Raw genomic sequence first — 24,144 nt, forward strand, 5'->3', positions numbered from 1 at the left:
CCACGGCGCCGTGGAGCTGGGGAAAGGGGCGGGGTCAGCGCAGGGACCGCCCCCGGACCCGCCCGCACGTCCTGGACCACGGCCCCGTGGAGCTGGGGAAAGGGGTGGACAAGGGGCGGGGTCAAGGATGGCCACGCCCCCCCAGCCCCACCACCCACGTCCTGGACCACGGCCGTGTGGAGCTGCGGAAAGGGGCGGGGTCAAGGATGGCGACGCCCCCGACCCGCCCCCGCGTCCTGGACCACCACCGTGCAGCAGGGGGTGGAGTCAGGGCAGGCCCCGCCCCCCGTTGGCCTCCAGGCCCCGCCTCCCCGCCAGGCCCCGCCCACCTCGGCCATGGCCTGGTCGGCCGACTCCATCTTCTCGAAGGTGACGAAGGCGCAGCTGGGAGGGGGCGGGGCCGCGCTGAGCCACGCCCCTCCCGTAGCTCCACCCCAACATCCGCATTAGCCCCGCCCCCAGAGCAAGCCCCACCCAAGCGACAGGTCCCGCCCACCTCAACCACCTTCCTCTTCTTACCCCACCCCTCTCATTAGCCCCACCCCCTCTTATAGCCCCGCCCTCCCCTACTTTAACTTTTCTGGTACTTCCCCCACAGGCCCCTCCCCAAAAAGCTCCTCCCACCTTAGCCCCCACCCCCATTACCCGGACAGGCCCCCTCCTCCCCCTGCAGCCCAGCCCACCTTGACCCCCTCGAGCTCCTCCCCTCGCCCCGCCCCCGCCGGGACCCCGCCCCCCCGAGGCCCCGCCCACTCCTCCCCTTGCAGCCCATCCCACCTTGACCCCCCCCAGCTCCTCCCCTCGCCCCTCCCTTGTGCTCGAAGCCCCGCCCCCGCCGAAGCCCCGCCCACTCCGAAGCCCCGCCCCCCACACCAGGACCCCCGCCCCCCACCAAGGCCCTGCCCTACACCAAAGCCCCGCGGCCCCGCCCCAGGCCCCGCCCCCTTTCCCGAGGCCCCGCCCACTTTCGGGGCGCGTCCACCGAGAGGTCGATGATGGCTCCGAAGGGGCCGAAGGCTCCGCGCAGCAGCTCCGGGCTAAGCTCCGCCCCCGCCACGTAGAGGGTGTTGCCCTTGCGGGGGGGGCGGCGCTCGGGGAACGAGTCCGAGCCTGGGGGGGCGGGGCGTGGGCGGGGCGTGGGCGGGGCCTCGGGAACCGCCCCCTTCCCTTAAAGGGACCGCGACGTCCAGGAACCCCCCCCCATACCCCGCAAAAAAGGGGCTGGGCATCTGGGAACCCCCCGCTCTTAAAGGGGCCCAGGCGTCCGGGAGCTCCTCCCCTTTTTATCCCCCCCCCTTAAAGGGGCCCAGGCATCCTGGAGCTCCTCCCCTTTTTATCGCCCCGCCCCCTTAAAGGGGCCCATACGTCCGGGAGCTCCCGCCCCCATTAAAGGGGCTCTGGGAACCCCCCATCCCCCCAAAAAGGGCCCGGGCGTCCGGGTACCCCCCCCCCCCACCGGAAGGGCCCCTCCCCAGATGCCCCCCCTCCCTTCCACCCCCCCCCCGGTGCCCCCCCATTTTGCGCCCCCCCCCGTTACCCCGCCGGAAGGCCCCGCCCCCCATTACCCCCCCCGTGCCCCCCCCCGTTATCCCCCCCCCCGGTGCCCCCCCCCTCTCACACCGGAAGGCCCCGCCCCCTTTTCCCCCCCCGCTCACCCTGGAAGGCCCCGCCCCCTTTTCGCCCCCCCGTTACCCCCCCGTCCCCCCCCCGTTATCCCCCCCCCCGCTCACCCCGGAAGGCCCCGCCCCCCATTACCCCCCCCATGCCCCCCCCCGTTACCCCCCCCCGGTGTCCCCCCCCCCTCACACCGGAAGGGCCCCGCCCCTTTTCCCCCCCCGCTCATGCCGGAAGGCCCCGCCCCCTTCCTCCCCCCGCTCACCCCGGAAGCCCCGCCCCCTTTCCCCCCCCGCTCACGCCGGAAGGCCCCGTCCGGGCGCCCCCCCCCTCTCGTCGTCCCCCTCAGGCTCCCAGTCCAGGCGCCTCTCGCGCTCCCCCCGCTCGGGGGGGGGCGGGTCCCCGCGGGGGGGGCCCCCCGGCGCCGCCCCCCCCCCCTCGGGCTCCCGCAGCCGCTCGGAGGCGCTGACGAAACTGGGGGGGGGGGACACGGGGGGGGGTTAATTATTGGGGGGGGGGACACGGGGGGGGGACACGGGGGGGTTATTGGGGGGGACACGGGGGGAGTTAATTATTGGGGGGGGGGGACACGGGGGGGGACACGGGGGGGGACACGGGGGGGTTATTGGGGGGGACACGGGGGGGGACACGGGGGGGTTAATTATTGGGGGGGACACGGGGGGGTTATTGGGGGGACATGGGGGGGTTAATTATTGGGGGGGTCACGGGGGGGGACACGGGGGGGGACACGGGGGGGTTAATTATTGGGGGGGACACGGGGAGGTTATTGGGGGGGACACGGGGGGGGACACGGGGGGGGTTAATTATTGGGGGGGACACGGGGGGGTTATTGGGGGGGACATGGGGGGGTTAATTATTGGGGGGGTCACGGGGGGGACACGGGGGGGGACACGGGGGGGTTAATTATTGGGGGGGACACGGGGAGGTTATTGGGGGGGACACGGGGGTTATTGGGGGGATCACGGGGGGGTTATTGGGGGGGTCGTTATTGGGGGGGTCGCTCCTGCCCCCCCCGCCCCCCCCACTCACCTCTCATACAGCGACTTGCGCTGGGGGCGCCGTGACTGGAGGGGGGGGGGAGGGAGCGTTGGGGGCCCCGGCGTCCGGGCACCCCAAAACCCCCCCCCCCGAAAGAGGGGCCCCGGCGTCCGGGCACCCCCAAATGACCCAACCCCCCCCCCCAAATCCAGACACCCCCAAATGACCCCCCCCGAGGGGCCCCGGCGTCCGGGGCACCCCAAAACCCCCCCCCGAAAAGAGGGGCCCAGGCGTCCGGGCGCCCCCAAATAACCCAACCCCCCCCCTCCAAAAAGGGCCCCCCCAACGCAGACACCCCCACTGACCCCCCCTGAATCCAGACACCCCCCTTCCCCCCTCCGAAGGCCCCCCCAAACCCGGCTCCCCATTCCCCCCCCCCCCAAATCCCGACACCCCCCCCCAAATCCCCCCCTCCCAATCCGCCCCCCCCGGCTCCCGCCCCCCCCCCGCCCCCCCCGGCTCCCGCCCCCCCCCGCCCCCCCCACCTCGCTGCCGTCCTCGTCGGCCGACACGCTCCTCTGGAAGGGCTGGAACGGGGGGGGCCGGGCCCTTCTCGGGGTCCTGGGGGGGGACGGGGGGGTCGGGGGGGGCCCGGATGCCGGGGCCCCTTCCCGGGGGGGGGTTGGGGGGTTTGGGGGGGTTCCCATCCCCTCCCGGGGGGGTCACGGGGGGTTTGGGGGTTCCCATGCACTCCTGGGGGGGTCGGGGGGGGGTCCCAGACGCCGGGGCCCTCCCCGGGGGGGTCGCAGGGGGGTTGGGGGGTTTGGGGGTTCCCATCCCCTCCCAGGGGGGTCACGGGGGGTTGGGGGGTTTGGGGGGGGTCCAGGTGCTCCTGGACACCAGCCCCCCCTGGGGGGTTTGGGGGGGGGGGTCCTGGGGGGGGCTCCATCCGCTGCCGGACGCCGGGGCCCCTTCCCGGGGGGGGGTTGGGGGGCTTGGGGGGGTTCCCATCCCCTCATGGGGGGGGTTTGGGGGGTTCCCATCCGCTCCCGGACAGCAGCCCCCCCCCCGGGGGGCAGTTTGGGGGGGGTCCCGGACGCCAGGGCCCCCCCCCTTGGGGGGTCAGGGGATTTGGGGGGGTCCAGGTGCTCCCGGACACCGGGGGCCCCCCTGGGGGGGGGTTTGGGGGGGTCCCGGACGCTGGGGCCCCCCCGGGGCGTTCGTGGGGGGGTTGGGGGGGTTTGGGGGGGGTCCAGGTGCTCCCAGACACCAGGGCCCCCCCCGAGGGGGGTTTGGGGGGGTCCCGGACGCTGGGGCCCCTTTTTCGGGGGGGTCCGGGGGGGTCCATCCCCTTCCCGGGGGGGTCGGGGGGGTCCGGGGGGGTCCATCCGCTCCCCGGGGGGGTTCGGGGGGTCCGGGGGGTCCATCTGCTCCCCGGGGGGGTCACGGGGGGGGTCCGGGGGGTCCGGGGGGTCCATCCCCTCCCGGGGGGGGTCCGGGGGGGTTTTGGGGGGTTCCCATCCCCTCCCCGGGGGGTCCGGGGGGGTTTTGGGGTCACCTTGAGCTTCCCCTCCAGGGTCCTGGACCGTTTGAAGCCGCTGCTCTTGGTCTCGGCCTTGATGGCGCTGATGGCCCCGGACTTGACCAGCAGCTTGGCCTGCTCGGTGGCCGTGGCCGTGGTCCACGGGGGGCTGCTCCGACAGGGCTAACGAGGGGGGGGGGACAGGGGGACACCGGGGGTGACCCATGGGGTGAGGGGGACATGGGGGTGACCCACGGGGTGGCCGTGTCCACGGGGGGCTGCTCCGACAGCGCTGGGGACAGGGGGGGACATGGGGGTGACCCATGGGGGGTGACACCCCAGAGTGACCCATGGAGGGGACATTGGGGTGACCCATGGGGGGACAGGACACCGGGGTGACCCATGGAGGGGACATTGGGGTGACCCATGGGGACTGGGGACACCCCAGAGGGGACCCACGGGGCAGGAGGGGACACGGGGGTGACGGGGGGGGACACCGGGGTGACCCCTGGGGTGGCCCGGGGACACCCCCCCCGAGTGACCAAGGGGCCCCCCCCCGTCCTGCCCCCCCCAAGAGCCCCCCCACCACCCCGTGTCCCCCCCCACTCACAGCGCTTGATGCCCCCCCATGTTACCCCCCCGTGTCCCCCCCCCCATGTTACCCCCCCATGTTGCCCCCCCCCCGTGCTGCCCCCCCCCGTGTTACCCCCCCCATCCCCCCCCCCCCGCTCACAGCGCTTGATGCCCCCCCCGCTGTTGCCCCCCCCCATGGTGCCCCCCACCCCCCATGTTGCCCCCCCCGGTGTTGCCCCCCCCCAGTGTTACCCCCCCCCCGGTGTTGCCCCCCCCCGCTCACAGCACTTGATGCCCCCCCCCGGTGTTACCCCCCCCGTGTTACCCCCCCCATGTTACCCCCCCCCATGTTACCCCCCCCCCCCATGTTGCCCCCCCCCCCGCTCACAGCGCTTGATGCCCCCCTGGTGTTACCACCCCCCGGTGTTACCCCCCCCCCCCGGTGTTGCCCCCCCCCGTGCTGCCCCCCCCGGTGTTACCCCCCCCATGTTACCCCCCCCGTCCCCCCCCCGCTCACAGCGCTTGATGCCCCCCCGGTGTTACCCCCCCCGTGTCCCCCCCCCATCTCACAGCGCTTGATGCCCCCCCGGTGTTACCCCCCCCCCCAGTGTTACCCCCCCCTCGGTGTTACCCCCCCGTGCCCCCCCCGCTCACAGCGCTTGATGCCCCCCTGGCCGCCAGCCCCCGCTCGAGCTCTGCTGCTTCTTCAGCGCCAGCAGGGCCTTCTTCTGCGGGGGGGGGAACATATAGGCTCCTTAGAGCGCCTATAGAGCCTAGAGCCCCTAGAGCCTCCCTAGAGCCCCTAGAGCCCCCAACGGCCCCCATAGACCCTTGTTATGGCTCCCTATAGACCCCTATGGCCCCCACAGATCCTCTCTACGACCCTCTATAGACTCCTGGGCCTCCATAGACCATCTCTACGGACCCTATAGCCCCATATGGTCCCCTATAGCCCCCACAGACCCTCCCCATGGCCCCCTATAGCCCCCTGGCCACGCATAGACCCTCCCCATGGTCCCCTATAGCCCCCTATGGCCCCATAGACCCTCCCCATGGTCCCCTATAGCCCCCTATAGCCCCATAGACTCTATGGTCCCCTATAGTCCCCTATGGCCCCATAGACCCCTCCCCATGGTCCCCTATAGCCCCCTATAGCCCCCATAGACTCTCTCTACGGTCCCCTATAGCCCCCTATGGCCCCCATAGACCCTCCCCATGGTCCCCTATAGCCCCCTATGGCCCCATAGACTCTATGGTCCCCTATAGCCCCCTATAGTCCCCTATAGCCCCCATAGACCCTCCCCATGGTCCCCTATGGCCCCCTATGGCCCCATAGACTCTATAGCCCTCTATAGCCCCCCATAGGCGCCACCTTCTTGCGCAGCTTCCCCAGACGCTTCTGCAGCGTCTCCTCCTCCTCCGTGAGCGCCGGCGGCAGCGACAGCATCGCGGGCCGGGACCGGAACCGGAACCGGAACCGGGACCGAACCGGGAAAGAACCGGGACAGAACCAGGAAAGAACCGGAACCGGAACGGAACCGAACCGGGACCGGACAGAGCCCAGGCGGAACCGGGACCCAACCGGAACGGAAGCGGGGGCCGAGCCGGAAGCGGGGGGGGCCGGGCCGGAAGCGGGGCCGGGCCGGGCAGGCGGCGGTTCCCCTGGCAACGGTGCAGGCCGCGGCGGGGAGGAGGCGGCGCCGCCCCACAATGCGCCGCGCGCCTCATTTGCATAACCCACCCAGCGACCGGCGCCCATTGGCTGCGCCGCGGGCGCTGATTGGAGGAGACTCGGCGGGGGGCGGTGCCGCTGCTTCCGGTGCGCGTGGGGGGGGGGGGGCGGCCGTTCGGCAGCTTCCGCCCGGCGCTGAGGGCTTCCGCCCAATGACGGGAGCGCTTCCGCCCGGCGCCGCGGAGCGCTTCCGCCCGGCTCCGGGGAGCGCTTCCGCCCGGCTCCGGGGAGCGCTTCCGCCCGGTTCCGGGGAGCGCTTCCGCCCGGTTCCGGGGAGCGCTTCCGCCCGGTTCCGGGGAGCGCTTCCGCCCGGTTCCGGGGAGCGCTTCCGCCCGGTTCCGGGGAGCGCTTCCGGGTCAGGCCGCCGCGTCCCCACCATGGAGCTGGAGCGGATCGGTGGGGCGGGGGGAGGGGCCATAGGGGGCTATGGGGGGTCCGTAGGGAGCTTTGGGGTCATTTGTGGGGGTTTTGGGTCTTTCTATGGGGCTGGGGGCTCTTTGGGGGGTCTGTGGGGTGTTTGTGGGGCCGGGGGGTTGCAGGGGGCTGTGGGGGGGGGCTGGCGGGGGGGCTGTGGGGCTGGGGGGGTCTCTAGGGGTCTCTATGGGGTCTCTATGGGGTCTCTATGGGTCTCTATGGGGTCCCTATGGGTCTCTATGGGGCTGGGGGGTCTCTATGGGTCTCTATCGGATCTCTATGGGGTTTGGGGGTCTCTATGGGGTCTCTATGGGGCTGGGGGGTCCCTATGGGTCCCTATGGGTCTCTATGGGTCCCTATGGGTCCCTATGGGGTCTCTATGGGTCCCTATGGGTCCCTATGGGTCCCTATGGGGTCTCTATGGGTCCCTATGGGATCTCTATGGGGTCCCTATGGGGTCCCTATGGGGTCCCTATGGGGTTTCTATGGGGTCTCTATGGGGTCTCTATGGGGTCTCTATGGGGTCTCTATGGGTCTCTATGGGGCTGGGGGTCTCTATGGGGTCTCTATGGGGTCTCTAGGGGTCTCTAGGGGTCTCTATGGGGCTGGGGGTCTCTATGGGGCTGGGGGGTCTCTATGGGGTCTCTGTGGGGGTCCCTATGGGGTCCCTATGGGTCCCTATGGGGTCCCTATGGGATCTCTATGGGGTCCCTATGGGGTCTCTATGGGGTCCCTATGGGGTCTCTATGGGGTCTCGATGGGGTCTCTATGGGGTCTCGATGGGGGTCTCTATGGGGGTCTCTATGGGTCTCTATGGGGCTGGGGGTCTCTATGGGGTCTCTATGGGGTCTCTAGGGGTCTCTAGGGGTCTCTAGGGGTCTCTATGGGGCTGGGGGTTTCTATGGGGTCTCTATGGGGTCTCTATGGGGTCTCTATGGGTCCCTATGGGTCCCTATGGGTCCCTGTGGCCCCCCCTGACCCCCCCCGTCCCCCCCCCCCCCAGCGCTGCCCCCCCCCGCCCCCCCCCCGGGCGCTGCCGCTGGCTCTGCTGGAACTGGGATGTGGGGGGAGGCTGGAGCTGCGGGGGGGCCGGGGGGGGGCGCCCCCCCTGTGCACGGTGAGTGACCCGAAACGGCGGGAATTCACCCCAAAACGGGACCGCGGGAATTCACCCCAAAACGAGGGGAAACCGCGGGAATTCACCCCAAAATGAACCTGAAACCGTGGGAATTCACCCCAAAATGAACCCCAGAAACCGCGGGAATTCACCCCAAAACGGGACCGGGAACCGTGGGAATTCACCCCAAAACGGGACCGGGAAACCGCGGGAATTCAACCAAAATGAACCCCAGAAACTGCGGGAATTCACCCCAAAACGGGACCCAGAAACCGCGGGAATTCACCCCAAAATGAAACCCAGAAACCGCGGGAATTCACCCCAAAATGAGACCCGGAAACCGCGGGAATTCACCCCAAAACGGGACCGGGGAACCGCGGGAATTCACCCCAAAATGAACCTGAAACCGCGGGAATTCACCCCAAAATGAACCCCAGAAACCGCGGGAATTCACCCCAAATGAGCCCACTGCGGGGGGGGAGCCCCCAAACCGCGGGAATTCAACCCAAAATCACTCCCCAAAACGCCCCCCACCCCCTGCTGCGCGGGGAGCCCCAAAACCGCGGGAATTCACCCCAAAACGAGGACCGGTGCGGGGGGGGACCCGAAACCGCGGGAATTCACCCCAAAACCGCCCCCCCCCCCCGCAGCTCCCGCAGGGGCTGCCCCCCCTGCCCCCCCCCCTTGGGCCCCGCCCTCGAGCGGCTCTTCCTGCTCTCGCCCCATTGGCTGCCGCCCCACGGGGTCCCGCCCCCCAGGTACGGGGGGGGGGGGGGCAATTGGGGGGGGGTCGGGGGGGGGTAACAGGGACCGGGGGGGCAATTGGGGGGTAACAGGGTCGGGGGGGGGGCTGGGGGGGCCCTGGGGGCTGGGGGGGGTCAATGGGATCGGGGGTGGGTAACGGGGTCCTGGGGGGGGGTAAAGGGGGCGGGGGGGGGGGGACATGGGGCTGGGGGGGGTCCCTGTTTTGGGGGGGGGGGGGTCCTGGATGGGGGGGGGCCCTTGTTGGGGGGGGGGGGGCTGGGAGGGGTCTCGGGGGGGGCCTGGGGGGGGTCGTGGATTGGGAGGGGGGGTGTCGTAGATTGGGGGGTCCTGGGTGGTCTCGGGGGGGGTCGTGGATTTGGGGGGGTCCCCAGGGGGTCTTGGGGGGGGTCCCGGGGGGGGGGTCGTGGATTGGGGGGGGCTCCCGGCCCCCCCGTTTAGGCCCCGCCCCCTTTAGGCCCCGCCCCCGGCGGCCCCTCCCGCGGTCGCTGCTGGTCGTGGAGGCGACGCCGGCGCCGGGGGGGCTGCGGGGGGGAGCGGGACCCGCGGACGGGAGCGCTGAGGAGCTGCGGCCAGGTACGGGGGGGGGAACAGCGCGGGGAACAGCGCGACGACAGCGCGACAACAGCGCGACAACAGCGCGACAACACCCGAACAACACCCCAACAACACCCGAACCACATCCCGACAACACCCCGAACAACAGCGCGACAACACCCCAACAACCCCCCGACAACAGCCCCAACAACACCCGAACAACACCCCAACAACAGCCCGACAACACCCGAACAACAGCCCGATAACAGCCCCGACAACACCCCGACAACAGCCCGACAACAGCCCGACAACAGCCCGACAACACCCCAACAACAGCCCGACAACACCCCAACAACACAGCACCCGAACCACAGCCCGACAACACCCGAACAACAGCCCGACAACAGCCCCAACAACACCCCGACAGCACCCGGACAACACCCCAACAACACCCGAACAACACCCCGACAACAGCCCAACAACACCCGAACAACAGCCCGATAACAGCCCCAACAACAGCCCCAATAACAGCCCGACAACAGCCCGACAACAGCCCGATAACAGCCCCAACAACACCCCCCAACACCCCAACAACACCCAAACCCCCGCCCAGCACCCCCCCAACACCCCCCAACACCCCCCGACACCCCCACAAACAGGTCTGGGGGGGCGGGGCCTCCCGGACGCCGGGGCCCTCAGCCCCCCCTCCTTGTCCCCCCCCCAGGAGGTCCCCGAGGGTCCCGGGACGGTCGGGAAGGAGCCGGGGGGGGGCGGCGCCGACCCCCCCTTCTGGTTGGGTGAGACCCCCCGCGGTGACACCCCAACGTCCCCAATGTCCCCAATGTCCCCAATGGCCCCAATGGCCCCAACGTCCCCTCGTGTCCCCCTGTGTCCCCCCATGGCCTTGAATGTCCCCAATGGCTCCTGTGTCCCCCCATGTCCCCGATGTCTTTATGTCCCCACAGTCCCCCATGTCGCCCCGTGTCCCCATGTCCCCAATGTCCGCTGTGTCCCCAATGTCCCCCATGTCCCTGCATGTCACCTCATGTCTTCAGATGTCCCCAATGTCCCCATGTTCCCCCATGTCCCCAATGTCCCCAATATCCCCCATGTCCCCATGTCCCCCCAATGTCCCCCAATGTCCCCATGTCCCCAATGTCCCCAATATCCCTCATGTCCCCAATGTCCCCTCAATGTCCCCAATGTCCCCCCAATGTCCCCACGTCCTCCTGCCCCTCCCTTCCCCCCAGGCCCCCAGGACGACCCCCCCCTGGGGCAGATCCGGAGCCGGGAGCCCCCCGAGGACGACGTCGACTTCGGCACCGGTACCGGGGGGGGCGGAACCGGTACCGGGGGGGGGGGCGGAACCGGTACCGGGGGGGGGCGGAACTGGGGGGGGCAGAACCGGTACCGGGGGGGGCCCAGGCATCCGGCCCCCCCCCCCCCCGTTAACCCCCCTTTTCCCCCCCCAGCGCTGCTGACGACCCCCCCCGGGATGGGCCGCGGGGCCGAGTTCCAGCCCCCGGGTAGGGCCGGGGGGGGGAGCGGGGGCAGGTTTACCCCGGGGGGGGCAGGTTTACCCGGGGGGGGGGCAAGTTTACCCCGGGGGGGGCAGGTTTACCCCGGGGGGGGGGCAGGTTTACCACGGGGGGGGGCAGGTTTACCCCGGGGGGGGCAGTTTTGCCCCAGGGGGGTAACTTTGCCCCGGGGGGAGGGGTTACTTTGGGGGGGGGCACGGGGGGTGTTGCAGGAAGGGGCTGCGGGGGGGGGGGGGTCCCGGACGCCTGGGCCCCTTTTTGGGGGTGTCCCTGGACACCAGGGCCCCGGGGGGGGGTTCGGGGGGGTCCCGGACGCCTGGGCCCCTTTTTGGGGGGGTCCCGGACGCCTGGGCCCCTGGGGGGGGGTTGGGGTGTCCCCGGACGCCTGGGCCCCTTTTTGGGGGGGGGTCTCACCCCACGTCCCCCCCCCAGGCCCCCGCGGGGGGGGGCCCCCCCCGTCGCTCTCGGCCCTCCTGGGGGCTCTGGAGCCGCTGGGGCTGGGGGGGGCCCCGGAGGAGGAGGAGGAGGAGGGGGAGGAAGGGGGAGGAGCCACCGCCGGCCCCGCCCCCGCGCCCCCCCCGGAGGAGGAGCCCGCGGCCCCCCCCGCGCCGGCCCCCCCCGAGGAGCAGTGGGCGGAGCTTGTGGACACGAGCGCCCCCGTGCGGGACTTCGAGGAGCTGCTGCCGGAGCCGGCCTGCACGGTGGGGGCGGGGCCAAGGGGGCGGGGCCAAGGGGAGGGGCGGGGCCTCGAGGGGGCGGGGCTGCTGCCGGAGCTGGCCTGCACGATGGGGGCGGGGCCAAAGGGGGCGGGGCCAAGGGGAGGGGAGGGGCCAAGGGGAGCTGCCCCTAGAGCTGGTGTGCACGGTGGGGGCGGGGCCTAAGGGGGCGGGGCCAAGGGGAGGGGGCGGGGTCATGGGGAGGGGCTGCTGCCCGAGCCGGCCTGCACGGTGGGGGCGGGGCCAAGGGGGCGGGGCCAAGGGGAGGGGCGGGGTCATGGGGAGGGGCTGCTGCCGGAGCCGGCCTGCACGGTGGGGGCGGGGCCAAGGGGAGGGGCCAGGGGAGGGGAGGGGCCAAGGGGAGGGGCGGGGCCAAGGGGAGGGGCGGGGCCAAGGGGAGGGGCTGCTGCCGGAGCCGGCCTGCACGGTGGGGGCGGGGCCAAGGGGGCGGGGCCAAGGGGAGGGGCCACGGGGAGGGGCGGGGCCAAGGGGAGGGGGCGGGGTCATGGGGAGGGGCTGCTGCCCGAGCCGGCCTGCACGGTGGGGGCGGGGCCAAGGGGAGGGGCGGGGCCTCAGGGAGCTGCCCCTAGAGCTGGTCTGCACGGTGGGGGCGGGGTCATGGGGAGGGGCGGGGCCATGGGGAGGGGCGGGGCTGCTGCCGGAGCCGGCCTGCACGGTGGGGGCGGGGCCAATGGGGGCGGGGCCAATGGGAGGGGCGGGGCTGCCGCTAGAAGTGGCCTGTCGGGGGGGGTGGGACAAGGGGAGGGGGTGGAGTCAGGGGCGGGGCCACGGGGAGGGGCGGGGCCAAGGGGGGCAGCCCTAAGGGGGTCCATGGGGGGTCCTCGGCGGGGGGGGGCTCCTAGGGGAGTCACTGAGTGTCACCCCCCCCTTGTCCCCCCATGTCCCCTCCATGTCCCCATGTCCCTCCCTATCCCCATCCCCTCCCTGTCCCCCTTGTCCCCCCCGTCCCCATGTCCCTCCCTGTCCCCTCCCTGTCCCCCCTGTCCCCCCCCGTCCCCCCTGTCCCCCCCCCGTCCCCGTTGTCCCCATTGTCCCCCATGTCCCCCCCGTGTCCCTGTTGTCCCTGCTGTCCTCGTTGTCCCCCCTGTCCCCGTGTCCCCCCGTGTCCCCATCCCCTCCCTGTTCCCCTTGTCCCCCCCGTCCCCATGTCCCTCCCTGTCCCCTCCCTGTCCCCCCTGTCCCCCCTGTCCCCGTGTCCCCCCCGCTGTCCCCGTGTCCCCCCCGCTGTCCCCGTTGTCCCCCCCCGTCCCCGCAGTGGCCGTTCCCGCTGGACCCGTTCCAGCAGAGGGCGCTGCTCAGCCTGGAACGGGGCCACTCGGTGCTGGTGGCGGCTCCGACCTCGGCCGGGAAGACCCTGGTGGCCGAATACGCCCTGGCGCTGGCGCGACGTCACCTGGCAAGGTGGGGACAATGGGACACCCCTGTGACAATGTGACATCCCTGGGACACCCCTGTCACTCCCTGTCACCTCCCGTGTCACCCCTCGTGTCACCCGTGTCACTTGTGTCACCCCCCGTGTCACGGGAAGACCCTGGTGGCCGAATACGCCCTGGCGCTGGCGCGACGTCACCTGGCGCGGTGGGGACCGTGTGACACCCCTGTGACAATGTGACACCCCTGGGACACCCCCTGTCACCCCCTGTGTCACCTGTGACACCCCCTGTCATCCCCTGTGTCACTGCCATCCCCCCTTGTGTCACCCGTGTCACCTGTGTCACCTCCCGTCTCATGGGAAGACCCTGGTGGCCGAATACGCCCTGGCGCTGGCGCGACGGCACCTGGCGCGGTGGGGACAATGGGACATCCTGTGACACCCCTGGGACACCCCTGGGACACCCCTGTCACCTCCCGTGTCACCCCTGTGTCACTGCCATCACCCCTTGTGTCACCTCCCGTGTCACGGGAAGACCCTGGTGGCTGAATATGCCCCTATGTCCCGTCCCCAGTGTCCCCCAATGTCCCCCATGTCCCCAATGTCCCCCATGTCCCCAATGTCCCCCATGTCCCCCATGTCCCAATGTCCCCAATGTCCCCCATGTCCCCATGTCCTCCCAGGTCCCAATGTCCCCAATGTCCCCAATGTCCCCATATCCCCCATGTCCCCCATATCCCCAATGTCCCCAGGTGTCCCCATTGTCCCCAATGTTCCCATGTCCCCCATGTCCCCCATGTCCCCATTGTCCCCAATGTCCCCCATGTCCCCCATGTCCCCCATGTCCCCAATGTCCCCATGTCCCCATGTCCCCCATGTCCCCCCATGTCCCCCATGTCCCCAATCTCCCCCCATGTCCCCTGTCCCCATTGTCCCCCTGTCCCCCGTCCCCAGGGCCATCTACACGTCCCCCGTCAAGGCCCTCTCCAACCAGAAGTTCCGGGACTTCAAGGGGACGTTTGGGGACGTCGGGCTCCTCACGGGGGACACCCAGCTACACCCGGAGGCGGCCATCTTGGTCATGACCACCGAGATCCTGCGGTGGGGACAGCGGGGGGACGTGGGGACAATGGGGACAACGGGGGGACAATGGGGACAATGGGGACAACAGGGACATTGGGGACAATGGGGATATTGGGGACATTGGGGACAATGGGGGACATGGGGACAATGGGGGACATGGGGACAATGGGGACATTGGGGACATGGGGACACCCAGCTACACCCGGAGGCGGCCATCTTGGTCATGACCACCGAGATCCTGCGGTGGGGACATGGGGACAATGGGGGGACATGGGGACAATGGGGGGACATGGGGACAATGGGGACAATGGGGGACATGGGGACAATGGGGGACATGGGGACAATGGGGACAACGGGGACATTGGGGACACCCAGCTACACCCGGAGGCGGCCATCTTGGTCATGACCACCGAGATCCTGCGGTGGGGACAACGGGGGGACATGGGGACAATGGGGACAACGGGGGGACATGGGGACAATGGGGGGACATTGGGGGCATTGGGGACAATGGGGGACATGGGGACAATGGGGACGTTGGGGACAATGGGGACAATGGGGGACATGGGGACATCCAGCTACACCCGGAGGTGGCCATCTTGGTCATGACCACCGAGATCCTGCGGTGGGGACAACGGGGACAACGGGGGGACATGGGGACAATGGGGGGACATGGGGACATGGGGACAACGGGGGGACATGGGGACATGGGGACATGGGGGACATAGGGACAATGGGGACTTTGGGGACAATGGGGGGACATTGGGCACAATGGGACATGGGGATGGGGACATGGGAGTGACAGGGACACAGGGTGACATGGGGGGACGGGGGGTGACAGGGAGGTGACAGTGATGGGGGGTGATGAGAGGTGACGGGAGGTGACAGCAGGTGACGGGGTGACAGCGGGTGACGGGAGGTGACAGGAAGCGCCAGGCGGTGACGGGAGGTGACCGGCGGTGACAGGAAGTGCCAGGCGGTGCCAGGTGACAGTCGGTGCCAGTCGGTGCCAGTCGGTCCCCGCTGTCCCCAGGTCGATGCTCTACGGCGGCTCCGACGTCATCCGGGACCTGGAGTGGGTCGTGTTCGACGAGGTGCACTACGTGAACGACCCCGAGGTGGGGACATGATGGGGACAATGATGGGGACAATGAGGGGACATGGGGACAATGGGGGGACATGGGGACATCGGGGTGCACTACGTGAACGACCCCGAGGTGGGGACACGATGGGGACAATGATGGGGACAATGGGGACAACAGGGGGACATGGGGACACAGGGATATCGGGGTGCACTACGTGAACGACCCCGAGGTGGGACAATGGGGACAATGATGGGGACAATGAGGGGACAATGGGGACAGTGGGGGGACATTGGGGACAATGGGACATCAGGGTGCACTACGTGAACGACCCCAAGGTGGGACAATGGGGACAATGGGGGGACAATGAAGGGATATGGGGGGACATGGGGACAATGGGGACATTGGGGACAATGGGGACAATGGGGACATCAGGGTGCACTACGTGAACGACCCGGAGGTGGGACAATGGGGGGACATTGGGGACAATGGGGGGACATGGGGACATGGGGACAATGAGGGGACAATGGGGACAACGGGGACAATGGGGACATTGGGGACATGGGGGACATGGAGACATTGGGGTGCACTACGTGAACGACCCTGAGGTGGGACAATGATGGGGACAATGGGGACAATGGGGACAATGGGGACAATGAGGGGACAATGAGGGGACATTGGGGACAATGGGACATCAGGGTGCACTACGTGAACGACCCGAGGTGGGGACAACAGGGGGACATTGGGGACAATGGGGACAATGGGGACATTGGGGACATCGGGGTGCACTACGTCAACGACCCCGAGGTGGGACATGGGGACATGGGGACAATGGGGACAATGGGACATTGGGATGCACTACGTGAACCAGCCCGAGGTGGGACATGGGGACAATGAGGGGACATTGAGGGCACACAGGGACAATTGGGACATTGGGGTGCACTCCATCAATGACTCTGAGGTGGTGACATAGGGACAATGGGGACAACGAGGGGACATGGGGACGATGGGGGGACATGGGGGGATACATGAACACAGGGGACACAGGGGACATGGGGGGGACACAGGGGACATGGGGACCCCGGGGGTGACACCGGTGACACCGCGGTGCCGGTGACGTCGGTGACGGTGACGTCGGTGCCGGTGACGGCGCCGCCTGTCGCAGCGGGGGGTGGTCTGGGAGGAGACCCTCATCCTGCTGCCCGAGCACGTGGGGCTGGTGCTGCTGAGCGCGACCGTCCCCAACGCGCTGGAGTTCGCGCAGTGGGTCGGGTATGTGGGGGGCGTGGGGCGGGGTGGGGGGCAGCTATGGGGCACTGTGGGGCGGGTGTGGGGAGGGTGTGGGGCGGTGTGGGGGGGCTATGGGGCAGGTGTGGGGCAGTGTGGGGCGGTGTGGGGCGGGTGTGGGGCAGCTTTGGGGCAGATGTGGGGGGGCTATGGGGCGGGTGTGGGGCGGGTGTGCAGTGGGTGTGGGGCACTGTGGGGCAGCTATGGGGCAGCTATGGGGCGGGTGTGGGGCGGTGTGGGGCGGTGTGGGGCGGGTGTGGGGCAGCTATGGGGCAACTGTGGGGCAGCTGTGGGGTGGCTATGGGGCAGGTGTGGGGCAGGTGTGGGGCGGGTGTGGGGCGGGTGTGGGGCGGTGTGGGGTGGCTGTGGGGAGGCTGCGGGGGCGGGGGGATCTATGGGGTGGGGAGATCTATGGGGCGGTTATGGGGCAGCTATGGGGCGGTGTGGGGCGGGGGGCTGTGGGGCAGGTGCGGGGCAGGGGGATCTATGGGGTGGGGGGGCTGTGGGGTAATGGGGCTCTCTGGGGGCCTGGGGCCTCTTCTCCCTTTTTCTCCCAGTTTTCCCTAATTTGTCTTTTTTTGTGTTTTCTCATTTGTTTTGTACGATTGTTCTGTTTTCCTTTATTTGCCCCCGTTTCCCCGTATTTTGCCCATTTCCCTCTTTTCTTGCCCATTTTTCCAATTTCCCCCATTTCTGCCCGTTTCCCCCCCTTTTTTTTCCCATTTCCCCCCCGTTCCCGCCGCTCCACGCCCTGTCCCACACTGTGGGCCCCGCCATGGGTCTCGCCGTGGGTCCCGCCGTGGGTCTCGCTATGGGTCTCGCTATGGGTCCCGCCGTGGGTCCCGCCGTGGGTCCCGCCGTGGGTCTCGCTATGGGTCTTGCTATGGGTCCCGCCGTGGGGCAGCCGCACCAAGCGGCGCCGCGTGCGGGTCCTGAGCACCCAGCGGCGCCCGGTGCCGCTCGAGCACTTCCTGTATGTGGGGCCGGGCGCCGGGGCCCAGCACCGGCTGTACCCCCTGCTGGACGCGCGGGGCAACTTCTGCACCCAGGGGTGAGCCCCATAGCGCCCCATAGCGCCCCATAGCGCCCCACAGTGCCCCATAGCGCCCCATAGCGTCCAGTCCCATAGCGCCCCATAGCGCCCCATAGAGCCCCATGGCGCCCCATAGCGCCCCATAGCGTCCAGCCCCATAGTGCCCCATAGCACCCCACGGCGCCCCATAGTGCCCCATAGCATCCAGCCCCATAGAGCCCCATAGCACCCAGCCCCATAGCGCCCCACAGCGCCCCATAGCGCCCCATAGTGTCCAGCACTGGCTCTACCCCCTGCTGGACGCGCGGGGCAACTTCTGCACCCAGGGGTGAGCCCCACGGCGCCCCATAGCGCCCCACAGCGCCCCATAGTCCCCAGCCCCATAGCGCCCCACGGCGCCCCATAGCGCCCCATAGCGCCCTGCCCTATAGCGCCCAGCCCCTTGGCGCCCCGTAGCGCCCAGCCCCATAGCGCCCCATAGCTGCCTCCCGTCATCCTGTGCCTCACAGCTGCTCCCTGTGTCCCTCTCTGCCCCACGGCTGCCCCACGTCTCCCCCTGCCCCACGGCTGCCCCCGCCCCACGGCTGCCCCACATCCCCCTGCCCCCCGGCTGCCCCACGCCTGCCCCACATCTCTCCCTGCCCCACTTCTCTCCCTGCCCCACGGCTGCCCCACATCTCCCCACATCTCCCCCCGCCCCATGGCTGCCCCACATCTCCCCACCTCCCCACATCTCCCCACATCTCCCCACACCTCCCCACATCTCCCCACATCCCCCCGCCCCCCAGGTACTACGCGGCCGTGGAGGCCAGGAAGGAGGGCGGCTCCCGGCACGGCCAGAGCTTCGGGCCCCGCCAGGCGGGGCCGGGGGGCAGCAGCGCCGCCCAGGTGGGTGCGACCCCCGAGTGCCCAACGTCCCTATTGTCACCAATGTCCCCATTGTCACTGTGTCCCAATGTGCCCAATGTCCCCATGGTGTCTCCATTGTCCCCAATGTCCCCATGTGCCCAATGTCCCCAATGTCCCCAATGTCACCGTGTCCCCAATGTCACCATGTCCCTGTGTCCCCAATGTCCCCGTGTGCCCAATGTCCCTGTGTCCCTGTGTCCTCATTCTTCCCATTGTCCCCAGTGTCCCCAATGTCCCCATTGTCCCCAATGTCCCCCATTGTCCCCATGTCCCCATGTCCCTGTGTCCCCGTGTCCCCATTGTCCCCATTGTCACCATGTCCCCATTGTCCCCATGTTCCTGTGTCCCTGTGTCCCCGTGTCCCGTGTCCCCATTGTCCCCGTTGTCACCATGTCCCCATTGTCCCTATTGTCCCTGTGTCCCCAATGCCCCTGTGTCCCCGTGTCCCCATTGTCCCCATGTGCCTGTGTCCCCATTGTCCCCAGTGTCCCCAATGTCCCTGTGTCCTCAATGTCCCCCATTGTCCCTGTGTCCCCATTGTCCCCACAGTGTCCCCATTGTCCCCATTACAGGAACGCGGGTTGTGGCGCTCCCTGCTGGGCGCCCTCTGCGCGCGGGGACGTCCCCGTGTCCCCATTGTCCCCATTGTCCCCATTGTCTCATTGTCCCCATGTCCCCATGGTGTCCCCATTGTCCCCATTGTCCCCATTGTCCCATTGTCCCTACGGTGTCCCCATTGTCCCCATAGGAGCGCGGGCTGTGGCGCTCCCTGCTGGGCGCCCTCCGCACGCGGGGACGTCCCCGTTGTCCCCATGTCCCCATGTCCCCATGGTGTCCCCATGTCCCCATTGTCCCATTGTCCCCATGGTGTCCCCATTGTCCCCACGGTGTCCCCATTGTCCCCATTGTCCCCACGGTGTCCCCATTGTCCCCATTGTCTCATTGTCCCCATTGTCCCCATTACAGGAGCGCGGGCTGTGGCGCTCCCTGCTGGGCGCCCTCCGCGCGCGGGGACGTCCCCATGTCCCCATGTCCCCACGGTGTCCCCATTGTCCCCATTGTCCCCATGTCCCCACGGTGTCCCCATTGTCCCCATTGTCCCCATTGTCCCCACAGGAGCGCGGGCTGTGGCGCTCCCTGCTGGGCGCCCTCCGCGCGCGGGGACGTCCCCGTGTCCCCATTGTCCCCATTGTCCCATTGTCCCCATAGGAACGCGGGCTGTGGCGCTCCCTGCTGGGCGCCCTCCGCGCGCGGGGGCAGCTGCCGCTTGTCGCCTTCACGCTGTCGCGGAGCCGCTGTGACGAACAGGCGGCCGCGCTGGGCGCCCTGGAGCTCAACACGGCCCCGGAGCAGCAGCAGGTCCGACTGTTCGTCAACCGGAGCCTGGGACGACTGAAGGGGTCGGACCGGAGACTGCCGCAGGTGACACCGCGGGGACAACGGGGGGACATGGGGACATGGGGACAATGGGGACAATGGGGACAACGGGGACATGGGGACACCATGGGGACAATGGGGACATGGGGACAATGGAGACATGGGAACAATGGGGACAATGGGGACATGGGGACACCATGGGGACATGGGGACAATGGGGACATGGGGACACGTCCGACTGTTCGTCAACCGGAGCCTGGGACGACTGAAGGGATCGGACCGGCGACTGCCGCAGGTGACACCGCGGGGACAATGGGGACACCATGGGGACAATGGGGACAATGGGGACATGGGGACACCATGGGGACAATGGGGACAATGGGGACATGGGGACAATGGGGGGACATGGGGACATGGGGACACGTCCGACTGTTCGTCAACCGGAGCCTGGCGCGGCTGAAGGGATCAGACCGGCGACTGCCGCAGGTGGGACAATGGGGACAATGGGGACATGGGGACATGGGGACACCATGGGGGACATGGGGACAATGGGGACACGGGGACATTGGGGACACCATGGAGACAATGGGGACATGGGGACAATGGGGGACACTGCAGGGTTCCATGGGGACACCATGGGGACATTGGGGACACTGGGGACACCGCGGGGTTCCATGTGGCCATGCAGGACATGTGGGGCCACCCCAAGGCTCTATGGGACGTTGGGAACACGGACGTCCCCGTGTCCCCGTCACGGGTGTCCCCGTGGGACGTGTCCCTATGTCCCCCTGTCCCCATTGTCCCCACGGTGTCCCCATGGTGTCCCCATTGTCCCCATTGTCCCCATTGTCCCCATCGTCCCCATCGTCCCCATTGTCCCCATTGTCCCCATTGTCCCCATTGCCCCACGGTGTCCCCATTGTCCCCGTTGTCCCCATTGTCCCCGTTGTCCCCACATTGTCCCCGCTGTCCCAGGTCCTGCACATGGCCGAGCTCCTGGCCCGGGGCATCGGGGTCCATCACAGCGGGATCCTGCCCATCCTCAAGGAGATCGTGGAGATGCTGTTCAGCCGCGGGCTGGTCAAGGTGGGGCTGCCCCACGGCGCCCCATGGACACCAACGCTGCCCCACAGCGCCCCATGGCGGCCCCATAGACACCAACGCTGCCCCACGGCTGCCCCATAGACACCAGTGCTGCCCCACGGCTGCCCCATAGACACCAACACTGCCCCACGGCTGCCCCATAGACACCAACGCTGCCCCATGGCGCCCCATGGACACCAACGCTGCCCCACAGCGCCCCATAGACACCAACGCTGCCCCATGGCGCCCCATGGACACCAATGCTGCCCCACGGCGCCCCACGGCTGCCCCATAGACACCAACACTGCCCCACGCCTGCCCCACGCCTGCCCCACAGCGCCCCATAGACACCAGCCCTGCCCCACGGCTGCCCCACAGCGCCCCATGGACACCAATGCTGCCCCACAGCGCCCCATAGACACCAGCCCTGCCCCACGGCTGCCCCACGGCGCCCCATAGACACCAGCCCTGCCCCACAGCGCCCCATGGCTGCCCCATAGACACCAACGCTGCCCCACGGCGGCCCCATAGACACCAACGCTGCCCCCCGGCGCCCCATGGCGCCCCATAGACACCAGTGCTGCCCCACAGCGCCCCATAGACACCAGCCCTGCCCCACGGCTGCCCCATGGTGGCCCCACAGTGCCCTATAGACACCAATGCTGCCCCACGGCTGCCCCACAGCGCCCCACGGCTGCCCCCCGGCTGCCCCATAGACACCAGCCCTGCCCCACGGCTGCCCCACAGCGCCCCATGGCTGCCCCACGGCTGCCCCATAGACACCAACCCTGCCCCACGGCGCCCCATAGACGCCAGCCCTGCCCCACGGCTGCCCCACCGCGCCCCATAGACACCAACCCTGCCCCACGCCTGCCCCACGGCTGCCCCATAGACACCAACGCTGCCCCACGGCGCCCCATAGACACCAACGCTGCCCCACGGCTGCCCCACGCCTGCCCCACAGCGCCCCCTAGACACCAATGCTGCCCCATGGCTGCCCCACCGCGCCCCATAGACACCAGCCCTGCCCCACGGCTGCCCCACCGCAGCCCCCAGCCCGTCCCGCCCCCCAGGTGCTCTTCGCCACCGAGACCTTCGCCATGGGGGTCAACATGCCGGCGCGGACCGTGGCCTTCGACTCCATCCGCAAACACGACGGCAGCGCCTGGCGCGACCTGCTGCCCGGTGCGCTATGGGGCGGCCGTGGGGCGCTGTGGGGCAGACAGGGGTGCTATGGGGCAGACGTGGGGCGCTATGGGGCGGCTGGGGGGCACGGCTGTGGGGTGCTGTGGGGCGGACGTGGGGCACGGCTGTGGGGTGCTATGGGGCGGACGGGGGGCGCTATGGGGCGGACGGGGGTGCTATGGGGCGGATGTGGGGCGCTGCGGGGTGGATGTGGGGCGCTATGGGGCGGCTGTGGGGCACCGTGGGGTGCTGTGGGGCGGCTGTGGGGTGCTATGGGGTGGCTATGGGGTGCTGTGGGGCGGCTATGGGGTGCTATGGGGCGGCTGTGGGGCGCTATGGGGCAGTCGTGGGGGAGTTATGAGGCGGCCGTGGGGCACTATGGGGAGCAGTGGGGCGGTTATGGGGCGCTATGGGGCGGTTGTGGGGTGCTGTGGGAAGCAGTGGGGCAGTTATGGGGTGCTATGGGGCGGCTGGGGGGCGGTTATGGGGCGCTATGGGGCAGCCGTGGGGCGCTATGGGGCTGCCGTGGGGTGCTATGGGGCACTGGGGGGTGGCTGTGGGGCAGCCGTGGGGCGCAGTGGGGCACAGTGGGGCGGTTATGGGGTGCTGTGGGGCGACCATGGGGCGCAGTGGGGCAGTTGTGGGGCGGTTACAGGGCGCTATGGGGCAGCCGTGGGGCGCTGTGGGGCGCAGTGGGGCGGTTATGGGGCAGCCGTGGGGCGCAGTGGGGCAGCCGTGGGGCGCTATGGGGCGCAGTGGGGTGCAGTGGGGTGGTTATGGGGCTGTTATGGGGCGCAGTGGGGCGGTTATGGGGCTGTTATGGGGCTCTGTGGGGCGCTATGGGGCGTAGTGGGGCGCAGTGGGGCGGTTGTGGGGCGGCCGTGGGGCGCAGTGGGGCGGTTATGGGGCTGTTATGGGGCGCTGTGGGGCAGCTATGGGGCGGCCGTGGGGCTCTGTGGGGCGCTATGGGGCGCAGTGGGGCGCAGTGGGGCGGTTATGGGGCTCTGTGGGGCGCTATGGGGTGGCCGTGGGGCGGTTATGGGGCTCTGTGGGGCGCTATGGGGCGCAGTGGGGCGCAGTGGGGCAGCCCCCCGTCCCCAGGCGAGTACGTGCAGATGGCCGGCCGCGCCGGGCGCCGGGGCCTGGACGCCACCGGCACCGTCATCATCGTGTGCAAGGGGGCGGTGCCCGACATGGCCGACCTGCACCGCATGCTCATGGTGAGGACGTGTCACCGCGTCACGTGTCACCTGTCACCTGTCACCGTGTCACCGTGTCACCCGTCACCATGACACCGCGTCACTGTGTGACCGCGTCACCGTGTCACCGTGTCACCGCGTCATCATGTCACCATGTCACCACGTCACGGTGTCACCGTGTCCCCATGGCACCGCGTCACCACGTCACAGTGTCACCACGTCACTGTGTCACCGTGTCACCGCGTCACCGTGTCACCGTGTCAACACGTCACGGTGTCACCATGTCCCCATGTCACCGTGTCACCGTGTCACCGTGTCCCCATGGCACCATGTCACTGCGTCACTGTGTCACCACATCACCGTGTCACCGCGTCACCATGTCACCCTGTCCCCATGGCACCGCGTCACCGTGTCACCGCGTCACCCCTGCACCCCAGGCCTTGCCGTCCGCGATGCTGTCCCCGCCATGCGAGGTGACACCCCCATGGTGACACCCCCGCGGTGACACCCCATGCCAATGTCCCCACGGTGACACCCCATGGTGACACCCCAATGGTGACATCCCCACGGTGACACCCCATGGTGACACCCCATGCCAATGTCCCCACGGTGACACCCCAATTGTGACACCCCCATGGTGACACCCCCGCGGTGACACCCCATGACAATGTCCCCACGGTGACACCCCCATGGTGACACCCCCACGGTGACAATGTCCCCGCGGCGCCAGGGCCGCCCCACGGAGCTCCAGTCCCGGTTCCGTCTGACCTACGGGATGATCCTGAACCTGCTCCGGGCCGAGAGCCTGAGGGTGGAGGACATGATGAGGAGGAGCTATGGGGAGTTCCATGTACAACGTCACAACCAGGTGACATTGGGGACATTGGGGACATTGGGGACATGATGAGGAGGAGCTATGGGGAGTTCCATGTACAACGTCACAACCAGGTGACATTGGGGACATTGGGGACATTGGGGACATTGGGGACATG

At 69.4% G+C, this 24,144-nt stretch overlaps 2 protein-coding genes and 1 long non-coding RNA gene across 3 annotated transcripts in view; 1 reads left to right on the forward strand and 2 right to left on the reverse strand.

Moving 5' to 3' along the window:
* Positions 1-333: 333 nt before the first annotated feature.
* On the reverse strand, positions 334-1,123 carry LOC148592518 (uncharacterized). Its single transcript, XR_015913924.1, has 2 exons — positions 966-1,123; positions 334-384 (listed from the first exon to the last, which is right to left on the reverse strand). It is a non-coding gene; the product is annotated as an uncharacterized LOC148592518 (long non-coding RNA).
* A 2,090-nt stretch (positions 1,124-3,213) lies between these two features.
* Positions 3,214-6,176, reverse strand: LOC148592519 (negative elongation factor E-like; the record flags this gene model as incomplete). Its single annotated transcript, XM_088534576.1, is given in 6 exon segments — positions 3,214-3,234; positions 4,172-4,291; positions 4,293-4,318; positions 5,363-5,387; positions 5,389-5,436; positions 6,081-6,176. Coding segments are annotated over 6 exon segments (315 nt in total), but the record flags the coding sequence as incomplete, so codon positions are not given.
* Positions 6,177-8,063: 1,887 nt separating this feature from the next.
* Positions 8,064-24,144, forward strand: part of SKIC2 (SKI2 subunit of superkiller complex) — a gene marked incomplete at its 3' end in the record, with an annotated part of 33,125 nt that continues 17,044 nt past the window's right edge. The window contains 18 exon segments of the mRNA XM_088534577.1: positions 8,064-8,077; positions 9,191-9,263; positions 9,265-9,309; positions 9,995-10,067; positions 10,521-10,595; positions 10,743-10,796; positions 11,241-11,509; positions 12,801-12,946; positions 13,872-14,018; positions 15,031-15,115; positions 16,245-16,351; positions 17,271-17,417; positions 18,188-18,287; positions 19,518-19,730; positions 20,661-20,771; positions 21,842-21,953; positions 23,055-23,173; positions 23,883-24,020. Coding sequence (XP_088390703.1) covers positions 8,064-8,077; positions 9,191-9,263; positions 9,265-9,309; positions 9,995-10,067; positions 10,521-10,595; positions 10,743-10,796; positions 11,241-11,509; positions 12,801-12,946; positions 13,872-14,018; positions 15,031-15,115; positions 16,245-16,351; positions 17,271-17,417; positions 18,188-18,287; positions 19,518-19,730; positions 20,661-20,771; positions 21,842-21,953; positions 23,055-23,173; positions 23,883-24,020 — 2,028 coding nt within the window.

Source organism: Tinamus guttatus, unplaced genomic scaffold (assembly GCF_059628265.1).
Source record: "Tinamus guttatus ecotype Peru unplaced genomic scaffold, ASM5962826v1 Tinamus_guttatus_pri_ptg000572l, whole genome shotgun sequence".
NCBI lineage: Eukaryota > Metazoa > Chordata > Aves > Tinamiformes > Tinamidae > Tinamus > Tinamus guttatus.